Source organism: Nannospalax galili, unplaced genomic scaffold (assembly GCF_000622305.1).
Source record: "Nannospalax galili isolate Female #2095 unplaced genomic scaffold, S.galili_v1.0 scaffold83, whole genome shotgun sequence".
Taxonomy (NCBI): Eukaryota; Metazoa; Chordata; class Mammalia; order Rodentia; family Spalacidae; genus Nannospalax; species Nannospalax galili.
The window spans coordinates 5,740,880-5,753,026 of NW_008352659.1; the positions used below are offsets into that span (position 1 = coordinate 5,740,880).

Genomic DNA, 12,147 nt, shown 5'->3' on the forward strand with positions numbered 1-12,147 from the left:
TTGATCAGGTTATTAGAAGTGGGAAGATATGCCTAAATGTGGGCAGCCCCTTCCCGGAAGCCCGGAAAAAAGAAGGCCCCAGGGAAGCTTTTTGCTTCCTTGCCGTCACAGTTTACTGACGAGTTCATTTATGCTGCTGCTGATGATGATAATGCTTATGTTGATGCTGATGCTGTTGATCTCCTTTGATGATATCAAAACTCAGCGTCTTCAGGCTTCCAAAGTGAATTGAAGACCAGTGGTTCTCCAAGAATCCTCTAGAACTTGAGTGCCAAGTTAAGGCTGCAGCCCCTCTTGGGGTCTGAGCTAACAGGTTCTCAGCACTCCAAGTAAACACAGTCAACGTTGGACCACCCACACTATATCAGGTAAGCCAATTTAATGAATCCCCCTTTATATATGAATATTATATTCATTCTATTGGACCTGTTTCTCTAGAAAACCCTAATATATGAATTGTCAAGGAAACACCATTTGAAACCTTAACAAAATATCATCTCTCACCTGTTAGAATAGCTAAGAAAGAAAACAAGTGCTGACAAGGGTGTGGAGAAGAGAAAAGACTTGTATACATGCAGCTGTGTGTTGATACAACCATTATGGAAAACAGTGTGGAGGTTCATCAAAAAATAAGAGACTGTAGAGTGTGGGTCCCTGGATAGGGCTCATATTAAACCTCACCCACCACAACTCAGGGACCATTGTGGAAGAGGAGGCGGAAAGACTGTATGAGGGAAGAAGTGTATGACCATAAGGAAACAGAGTCTTACAGGCTCCTGAGACCTTGCTCATGTGAACAGTAATGATGACAGCATGCACAAGACCCATGAAAACTCAGACAAAAACCAGCATAGAGCTGGAGAAATGGGCAGGAGGCCCCAACCTTAGCTGAGGAACTATTAGCAGCCAACCACTGCTGAGTGACGGAGAACTGATCTTCTTTAAGTGACACTAGACAGACTGAACAGGCTCCAGTGGATGAACTTACACCGAGGGATACATGGGTACACAAACATGACTCGATAGGCCTTAATATGTATGACAGAATGCATGAAATCGTGTGGGTGGGATATGGGAGATATAAAGGAGGGGTCTAAATATGATTAAGGTGTATTGGGGCTGGAGAGATGGCTCAGCACTTAAGAGCACTGGCTGCTCTTGCAGAGGACCCAGGTTTGAATCTCAGTACCCACATGATGGCTAACCACCGTCCTAATTCCAGTTCCAGGGGCTCCAGTGCCCTCATCTGACCTCTGCGGGTATTGTGCATCACAGGTACATTTGCATATATGCAGGTAATACACTCGTACTCATAAAATAATAAATAAATTTTGTTTAAAAATGTATTATGTGAAATGCACAATAATTCAATAAAAATATACACTGAAAAAAAAAAGTTTTAAGTAGAACTACTTAGCGATCAAGCAGCCCCACTTCCAGGTGTACATCTAAAAGAAATGAAATCAGAGTGTTGAAGAGACATCTTTACTCTCATGTTTATTGCACTATTCACAATCATCAAGATACAGAATCAACCCGATTGTCCACTGACAGATAAGTGGGTTTTAAATGGGCATACACACACAATGGAATATTATTCACCTTAAATAAGAATGTCTTGTTTAAGACATTATCCATGGGCCTGGAGGACATTATGCAAAGTAAAGTAAGACAGACACAGAAAGAGATAAAACACTACAAGCTTTCACCCATGGAATCTAAAAAATCAAACTCACAGAGACAGAGAATAGGATGCTGGTTGCCAGGCCAGGGACAGGGACACTAGGAGATGTTGGTCAAAGAGTGAAAAGCTTCCGTAAAACAAGATGAATAAGTCCCAGATAATAATGAAATCAGATCCTTAGTTCATGCCCATATGCAAAAAGAGCCAACCCAGCTGGATTCAACACTTAAACACGGTCTACTATCCCACATGGTGAGTAGAGTTAATATTGCTGTGTTATATACTTGAACTTTGCTAAGACAGTAGATTTTAAATCTCCTTACCACAAAAAAAGAGTAACTAAGGGAGGTCATGAAAAGATAGAAGACAGATGATAGATAGATAGATAGATAGATAGATAGATAGATAGATAGACAGATAGATGATATCCTCTCAAGTTATCACCACTCAGCTCACTCTAAATATTTGAGTCTTTGGGAATAACCCTGGTGACTTTGTCTTTTGCCTCTTTGTACTAGCTTCTCTCATCTATTCCCAGAACTCTAATTTTCATCTATATGCATAGATAGATAGATAGATAGATAGATAGATACATAGATAGATAGATACATAGATAGATAGGTTACTTTGTATGGTAGCCGTATCACATTGTATACCATAAATGTATGCAATTTGAGCTGTTGACAATACTTTAGTACAGCTGGAGGGAAAGCAAGGAATCCGTATTGTATCTACATCAAACATCTCAAGATGTAGAAGTCTGTACGGAAATTGAGAAATAAGAATACAGAGCAAGGGTGGGAGGCTAAAGGACCAAGACGTGAAGAATGTTGTCCCACTGTTTGCATGTTTGATCTTACTAAATGTTATAGCGTGTATTTTTTAGCTATTAAAAATGAATAAACAGAACCCCTTACCGAAAAACAAATTGTGGTTCATGAACTGCAGCTGATCTCACAACCTAGGGGCGCAGCAAGTGTTTCAGTACTCTGTTTAAGGCAATACCCTGCTATGACTTCAGAATTGGAAAAGGGAGGCGGTGGAGGTGTGCCAAACTGAAGGAGAGCGGGCTATTCTGCTTGTAACAAAGAGAGAAGAATTTTGTGGGGTTTGAGGGTCTGGAAATAGATAAGTGACACAGCAGTTGCAAAAGGAGACAGGAGACAGGGTGCCTGGTCAGATGCAGAAGGTCTGGCCCAACGAGGGTAATTCTCCTTGCCGGGGAATAATTCTTTTTAACAGGGAGCACCCGAAAGATATCCAGGGACAGTACTATCTCAAATGTATCCTATGCCGCGTGCTACAATTTGTACACACACACACACACACACACACACACACGCACGCACGCATGCACGCACACTCACACGGTACCCAAATGAGGCTGGACACAGTGACCTGCGTCTGCAGCAATCCCACCACTTGAGAGGCTAAGGTAGGAAAATTGCAAGACTGAGATCTGTCTGGGCTACAAAACGGGTTCAAGGCCACCCTGAGCTACACAGTGAGACCCTGTCTCAAAAAAACAGACACAAAAAAATCGAAAGGAAATACTACAAATGTGTATCCTGCATTTGGTAGAAATTTCTCTCTGGACACTCCCACCCCACCATTTCCACAGGCCTGCGGAACCTATTTCCAGGCTACTTTGCACCGCAGTCCAATTGCTCCCTAGTTTCCTGCTCTGACACCCCTTGGCTCTGCTGTCTGAAGTAGTGTTTCATGGCAGCCAGCTTGAACAACTCAGGGTATTCTCTTCGACAAAGCCAAATACAGTATTACTATGTATTATAGACCTATGCTGCCAGCCCAAGATGTATGTTAGGTATATAACGGTTCATTAACCATTTGATTATTTCATATATGCACACAATGTATTTTGATCATATCCACTCCCTGCTCCATCCTGTAACTCCTCTAGGATCCACCCACACACATCCACCCCTCCACCTTGTTTTCTCAGATAAGGTTTCTCACAGAACCAGGAGCTCACCCATTCAGCTAGACTAGCTGACCAGTGAGCCCCAGAGTTCCTCCTGTCTCTGCCTCCCCTGCACTGGGATTACAGGTGCACACTGCCATGTCTGGCTTTTTACATGGGTTCTAAAGATCAAAGTCTGGTCCTCACGTTTGCTGTGTAAGAACTCTACTGTTGGCACATCTCCCCAGCCCTTATTTGGATATATTGACCCCTGAAGGCCAACAGACTTCAGCCATCTTGTCAAATACCCAGGTACTTTAAAAGTGCCCTGACAATCTTCTGTCTCTTCCTTTCTCTCTGTTCTCCAGCTCCACCATCCTCCTTTCTTAAAGAGGAAGTAGCTCAGCATCTAAAACATCTTAGATTTTTATGTGACTGAATGCAAAGATAAACTAGTACCTGAGAAAGTGCGTATCTTCCTGCGACACCCAAGAGAAATAGTGTCACCTGCCTTCAGCCACCAGTTGAGCAAACAAGAGAACCACAACCACAGCCCCTAAACCATGATGCCCTGGGGCCCTGGAGGCCACTCACATAGGTAAAACTCAAGATGCCACAAAGGAACATTTGCTTGAGCCCAGGCAGGGAAGCTATTCAAGGCACACATGTCTTAGGCCCGGATCACTCCAGGTTGTGCACTCCATCTGTCCAGGCACTAGGACCACAAAGCACCCTGGATTTCTCTAGAGACAGCATTTATGCTTAGCTACCTCTCATTCCTATGTATTGACATTGCAATGTTTTTGTTTCCACATTTCCCAGAGGCATAAACCCCTTGGGAATTGGACAGAGCACACTCAGTAGCACCACCCCACCCCACCCTTGTCAGATCCCTTTCCCACAGTTCATAGAGTTCGGTGTGGCCATGTACTGGCTCCTAGGCACCAGATGACAAAGTACTTAGCTGAAACTTAGTCTCTATCTACAAGTGTCCAGTTCCCTGCATTCTATCCATCTTCCTCCAAATTCTTCATTCCCAAGGATCCTCATTCAGAGTTTGGGAAACTCTAAGGCCTTGAAGCAGAAAAGCACCCAGATGCTAGACTAGCATTTTCAGGCTCATCCAAGTGAGTTTGTCTTAGGCAGAGGCCAGGATGGAGCTCAAGGACAGCTAAGGGGCAAGCCCTGAGTAGAGCCAGCTCAACAGAGAAAGCTACCACCCTGATCCCTGTTCACTTGTCCCACAACACCTGCTGTCCAAGTGTCACCTACCTCCATTCCCTAAGGCCACCCACCAGCATAACTCATAACCTTTAGGAAGAAATAAAATAACTGTTAGTCTCCACTAGAATACCAGGCAAGATCATACTTACTTTTAGCCAAGTCTCCAATAGCTGTTAGAGAATTTTCTCCCCTCCCAACTACCCCAAACTAATAGTGTTTGAGTCCTTCAAGACATCACCTGAGAGAGAACATTATAACAAATTTTTTTTGTTTGGTTTGTTTGTTTGTTGAGAATGGGCCTCCCTGTAGCCCCCAGCTGGCCTGAAATTCACTATGTAGGCCAGGCTGGCCTCGGTCTCACAAAGATTCACCTGCCTTTGCCTCCCAAGTAGCACCACGCCCAGCCATCACAAATATTTTCAGTTTCGAAGAAAGACACAAATACACCCTACCTGTGATCTGACAGACTTCTTCATGACAGAGTTATCGTCAAAAGAAAGCTAAACTAAAACACCCGGTGGTGTCATCTCATTCCTTCTCCAAGAGGATTCTGACTCTACACAGGTATCCATGGGAAAAAAAAAGAACAAGTGAAAACCAGAAGGTCCTCCCACAGGCATGAGATGAACCATGCTCCAAACACTAAAAGGATAGCCAACAAATCATCTAAAGTGAATCAGATTGGGGGTGGGGGGGATGCGCAGGGGGTCGGTTTCCATGTGTCTAGAGACTCTCCATTGAATCAAAGGACACCATCCACAGAACTGGAACCTTTGACGTACATCAGGCAGCCCACAGGTCCCCCAAGGGAACTGGGCCTCCCAGGCCTGGCCGTCATCTCTGGAAGGTCACATACCTCAGGAGGTTGAAGCTCAGATCAAGCCTCTTTGCGAAATGTCCACAGTCTCTGCCAAGGTACTCTGGAATTTCTCTGCAGTCCTGGCCTATGTAGGACACCTGGAAATTAAATGGAACAGAAACTGCAGCAAACGGAAATTACCCAGCTGCCCACAAGCCAGAGTCGCTGAGCCCATGACTGCTTCCACAACTTGAAAGACTGCTCCTCCACACAAAAAGGCTAACCTGTACCTGCTTCCCTGAGCTTTGGGGACTTTGCCAACAGCTCTCCTTTCCTGGAGCAGTTAGCTTGATGGAGACAAATCCTGGCACAATGGAAATTAGACTGAAATTGGCCAGGTGCAGGTGCCCAAAAGAACCCCGATGTCAGAACACGTGGAGATAATCACATCCATCAGCCGGCTTCTCACCCCAGCCTTTGAAACGGCTTCCCATCTGGCCCTCCTTCTCCCTCTCCCAGCCACCCCATAATGCACACATCCTCACAGATGACCAGGCGGATCAGATGGTCTATCAGGTAGGCTCAGTCTTTGCTCAAACTATAGAAAGTATTCCTGAAAATGCTGTCTTGTGTGTCCAAGCTTTGGACACTGCCACACAATGTTGTTATTTACAAAACTCACATTCAAGAACTGATCAATCAAGTTACAAAAATCAATCATAAAAAATGTTTGAAGTAAGTTTATGGTTTTATGTTAGATTGTATTCATAGCTATCAGTAGCCATATGCAGCCCACAGGCCATATGCCTGCACATACACCTTTCAACCTTCAAGTGGCTAGATCAGGCCTGGGCTGGAAGAAAAAAAAAAAAAAAAAAAAAAAAACTCCCCAGACCACCACCGGTCCCATCACCCATCAGATTACCACTGGATGTAAAATGCCCATCACACTCCAACAAAGCTGATTGGAAAGCAACAGGGTGGCGTGGCCAGCGCATCTAAGGTCCCTCCCCCAGAAAGGTTTCAGGAGCCTTTTGCCTCCTTTAGGCATTCTTTTGATTTTCATTGTATTTTACATGTTGATTTAAGCATCTTGTGTGCCCAAATATTAAAAGGCCTAATTGAAATCCGATCCTAGAACTTCTGAGAAGAAAGCAATGGGCCTTTCCTCTACCCCAGGACCTAGTTTTTAACAGATTGCAGGTTTAAGGCAGGACTAAAGATGAATTCCAAAACCAAAAAATGGACTGGAGAGATGGCTCAGCAGTTAAGAGCACTGGCTGCTCTTGCAGAGGACCCAGGTTCAGTTCCCAGTACCCACATGGTGGCCAACAACCATCCATAACTCCAGGGGATCTGACGCCCTCTTCTGACCTCCTCAGTCACTGCATGCACGGGTACACTTAACATACATGCAGGCAAAACACTCATACGCATAAAATAAAAATAAATAAATCAAAACCAAGAAATCAAACCCATTCATCAGAGATGGTCAAGTGAGGCACAGACATAGGACATTCCTGAGCCACACCACCTTTAACCCCCAGATAGAAAATCAGGTCCTTCGTGTAGCTACAACGTTGATTCTGCTCCCTATAAATTTACCTTTTATGCAGATACACAAAGATGTCTTGGAATGACTGAGAGATTCCCAGGATATTATGCTTCTTAATGGGGAAGAAAAATGTGGAGGACATCAGATATCTTTATAACCGGCCAGTCCCCAACCATCTCAGAATGTTCACATGATTCCACTTAATGTACCGATGCCCCATGGCCCCTAACACCTTCATTTTTCCAGTCATTGCTTTACCCCTCTCCTATGTAGTGACAAATTCCTGACAATGCAATGCCATGTATTTGTTCTCTTCCCTTTCACTGTCCTTCTGTAATTCTATTTCAAGAAGAGAGAAAGTGGAGAAAAGGGGCAGAGAAATAGCTAACTGAGCCATAGTGTCACACACTTGCAATCCCTGTACTGGGTACCTTAGTATGTTCAAGGCCAGCCTGAGTAACATAGCCAGACCCTATTCCACCCAACCCCAAGATAAAGAAAAAAATAGAAAGTTAGCTGATGCCGATAAAATAATTTTAAGTGTTTTTCATTTATTTATTGTGTGTGTGCATGTGTGCATTTGGCACACATGTAGATGTCAGAGGACAACTTTGAGTTTTCTCTCTACCATGTGGGTCCTCAGGATCAAACTCAGGTTGTCAAACTCGGCAGCAAGTACCTTTACCTACGGAGCTGTCTCAACAGCCCAAGAAAATAATGTTGAACCAGCTAAAAAAATGGGGGGGGGGGATCTAAAGTCAATCTAGCAACATGTACCCTTTCTACATGAAATCCATTCTTTTTTGAAGCTTCCAATCTGAGATGGAAATCAGACATGAGACCCAAAGGAAAGGGAAAAGGTAGAGAAAGAAGGAGGGAGGTGGAAAGGGGGAAGAAAGGAGAGGAGAGGAAAAGACATGCACCAAGTCAGAGTCCTCCAGAGAGAAACCCCAGAGAGGAGACGAGGCTATGCGGGTGGGTCCCAAACTCTTGGTCCTTGTGAGCAGAAGACGGTCAAAGTGCAAATGACCACAAGTTTCTCTTTGCCATTGGGACAGTTGCTCATAAGACCTTTCTGGATATGATAAGTTTGTCAGATATCAGACTGAAAGGACATTATTTTAGGATGGTCACCTCTTACCAGGGTACTATCACCAGAATCTTTGTCCCAGTGAGCAGAGCTCTAGGTACAGTTTGAGTACCTGCTGCTATCTCCTAGCTGTGTTATCTTGGACAAGTCACAATGTCCTGGAGTCTGTTTCTTCTCCTTTTTTTTTTTAAAGGCAGGGTCTCATGTATCCCAGGCTAGCCTGGAGTTCACTATGTAACCAAGAATGACCTTCAACTTCTGCTCCTCCTGTCTAGTGTATGCTAGGGTTAGAACTCTGAGCCTTGTGCATGCTAGGTAAGCACTCCACCAAGTGCACTATCCCTAGCCTCTGTTTCCTTCTTTTAAAACTAATCAAATACTAACACCAACTACCACCCAAAGTAGCAAAGGTAATCTAATAACATTAAGCAAATGCCAGCCATGTGCCCACCATCTATTGAATCCTCATGAAATAGCCTTGGAATCACATGTATTAGCCTCATTTTACTTCATTACTGGAATAAGACATCCTGTGAAAGCACACAGCACTGTCTTTGTCACAGAGAGGTCACTCATAAAAAGTTATTGTTTCAGACCATATCCCTATGGAAGAGATTGGTTATTTCCACGGCCTCTTGACTTTGGTGTCCAAATTTCAAGTTTGCATTTACGTCTATAATTACATCCATGCCACATCTGTAATTATCAAACATTAGAGGCAAAAGAAGAAAGAGGCTGTAATGTTGAATATAAATGAAGCCTTCAAACCAAGAAGAGACAAATGAAGCCAGATTCATGATGAAGAAAAAGATTTTACAAAGAGAAGTGATGGGACAATTGCAACATCCCCAACGGCATATGATGTTACAGGCCTGTGGGGATCTGAAAACCAGCTCTACGACTGCCAGTCCCTCATGGAACAGGAGCAGCGGTCTAACTTAAATTATCAGCCATCTCCTTAAATCATTTTCTATTTATTTATTTTTATTTTATGTGTATGAGTGTTTCGCTTGCATGTAGGTAAGTGCACCCTTGTTCAATGCTCACAGAGGCCAGAAGAGGGTGTTGGATCCCCTGGAACTGGAGTTACGTACTGACAGTTGTTAGCCACCATGTGGGTGTGGAGAACTGAACCTAGGTTCTTTGGCAAGAGCAACCAGTGCTCTTAACCATAGAGCCATTTCTCCAGGCCCTCATTAAACTGTTTTAATTTTATTGAAATCCTTCCTTTACACTTAGACCATCCCTTTATTTAGGATTTACAGTTCTCTCAATATTGAGAAAGTTGCATCAGGTTTTACATTCACATATTTCAGACATATTACAATGAAAATGATCACCAACACCCTGGGCTTCTGGGAAGCTTCTTCCCTCTTTAAGGAGGTCTACAGCTGAGGATGCAGCTCAATGGTAGAATGCTTGCCTAGCATGTGAGAGTCCTGGATTTAACTCCCAGCACCAAAAAGTAAATAAAATCTATGTGGGAATAGGATAGAGGTTACTGAGTGTTTGACTGGTAAGGGGTCCTGTGGGTAAAGAGGAATAACTTGTAATGTTCTAGAACATAGAATAACTATAGTCAATAACAAACTAGCCACCAGAGAGGATTTTGAAAGGTCCTCATACAAAGAACCATGTTTAACATAATGGATACACAAATCTGTTCCACTGATCACTACACATTTTATATATGTGTGTATATATAAATATATCACCTCATTAAACAAATACAGGGTTATGTCAAATTTAAACTTTTTATGTTTTTAAATATTTTACTTGTTATTTTTATTTTCTGTATATAAGTGTATTGCCTGCATATATGTATGTGCACCTGCGTTGTGTAATGCCTCCAGAGGTCAAAAGAGAGTGTCAGATCCCCTGGAACTGGAATTAAGGACAGTGGTTAGCCACCATACTGGGACCGAACCCAGGTCTCCTGCAAGAGCAGCCAGTGCTCTGAACCACTGAGCCATCTCTCCAGCCCCCTTCTGATGTTTCTTAAAGATGGCTCTACCAGTTTCCTAAAGTGCACATGCTTCCTCTTACAGTGGAAGTCATTACAACTTTCCTGGAGCATATGCTAGCAGATGACCTAACCCCGGGACCAGGTACTCACATTCATCACCTAGATGTTTAGCAAAGGAGAGAGGAACACCACAGGGCACTTTCCCAGCATGCCTTCTTAGCTCTTCCCAGACATCTCCTCATCTTGAAACAGTTTTCCAGGGCCCCAAATGTCTCACCCATATATCAAGGGATACCCTTGGAGCTGTGTGGAACAGGCTAAAAAGAGTGCAGAAAACATCTATTCTTGGAATGGGAGATAAGCTAAGGAAAAGAAAGTCCAGGGACGGTTCAGTTTGAATGGTGAGTTCTTCGGGAACTTGGAAGAAGTTCCACACAGGGAAAGCTAGGTCTGAAAATGCAAAGACTATATTGTTTGTGGACCAGGGCCCTGTTTTGTAGACAGATACCTACAGCTCCCTATTTCTAAGCAGTCAAGCTCATTCCCAGAAGCCCCTAAACCCTGACTCAGAATCAGAGGTCATTTTTAGTTCCTTGGTGCAGGCTGGGAGGCTCCCTTGTGAACTCTGGGCTTGTGTCTCTGCCCTCACAGGCTGAGTCTCCAGGCAGAGCCAGCAATCCTAGGCAACAAAACTGTCAACAGGAGCTGCAGAGACCCAGCTAGTTCCCATCAACAGCTTTGGATGTCTGTACATAATAAGCACTCTGAAAATGTATATGAAAAAAAGATGAGGACTCCAGAATAAAGAAACACACTAGCCAGTTTGGTGGAGTGCACACAGCTGGCCTCTGTTGTGTATTTCTGATCTGTAAAGTTCTTCAACCTCTGAAGAGGAACCATTCTCCACATCCATGATGCCACCTGCCTAAGGGGAAAACGTCCAAAACTCACCACTACTCTAGGATGGAGAAGAAAGTTCGGAAAGTGGGGCTGGCTTAATCAGAAAGGGAGAGGAAGTAAAATTGAAACTGGCATTTTCCAGCAGATAAAGGATGTCTGGTCAGTTTGGCTGAGTGCATGGCTTCAACAGTGACTAAAAACACAACCTTAGGACAGAGCTGAAAGCAAGTGAGGCTGGGTGTCTATCCCCCTGTGTAGCCAGGCCCTCACCAAGGCCTCTTCTAGAAACCAGGCACCCAATAGAACTGCAGATGTCCCTGGGCCTCTAGTAGCCTTGGAAAAGGAGGCCACCCTGATGGCAGACCGCAAGGCACCCACCGACACATCGTGGTTTTCATTGTGACTTTGGTAGCACTGTGCACTTGGGCCCCCTTCCTTACATGGATGTAAACACATCCGTCAATTTGTTTTACATTTGCACTAGTATCAACTATCTGTTCCATATTAAAATTTTTTCTTACACACCAAAAGTTCTTTTTAAACCAGGATTGCGAAAGAGGAAACTGAAACTTTCCGTGGATCCTGACAAGTACCAGGAGCCATCAGCACTGTGCCTGATGGAGAATGGTCCTGAGCTCAGGGTGACTCTAGGGACAGAGTGAGGCAGAGATCAGGGCTTCTTCCCACACCGCCAGGGAGTGTGCCTGGACCAAAAGAGGGATCTGTCCTCTCCAACCTGGAGCAGGCGTGAGCACTGGACACTCATGATAGGCACATAGGGCTCCTGGGGCTAGGGACGCATATGTTAATAAGCCTCCAGGACCCGCGCCCCGCTGTCCCTCCCATCGCCTATTGGGCCCCGGACCGGACCCGGCTCACTGGGACGGACTTACTTGCGTTCCACTGACCACGAGCCCAGCCATAGTGGCAGGGACCGAGCTGGCAGACAGCACTGAGCAGCAGCGGCGGGCAGCGCAGTTCCGCACTGAGCGGTCAGCTGACCTGGCG

General features: G+C 44.4%; 1 protein-coding gene across 2 annotated transcripts in view; it reads right to left on the reverse strand.

The window, feature by feature from the left end:
* Lrmda (leucine rich melanocyte differentiation associated) overlaps positions 1-12,145 on the reverse strand; it is a 1,173,619-nt gene extending 1,161,474 nt beyond the window's left edge. For both annotated transcript variants that reach the window (XM_008849890.3, XM_008849891.3), the window contains exons 1-2: positions 12,033-12,145; positions 5,686-5,786 (exon numbers count right to left, since the gene is read on the reverse strand). In XM_008849890.3, coding sequence (XP_008848112.1) covers positions 5,686-5,786; positions 12,033-12,062 — 131 coding nt within the window. In that variant the 5' untranslated portion in view covers positions 12,063-12,145. The remainder of the gene's footprint in view (positions 1-5,685; positions 5,787-12,032) is intronic.
* Positions 12,146-12,147: the final 2 nt, after the last annotated feature.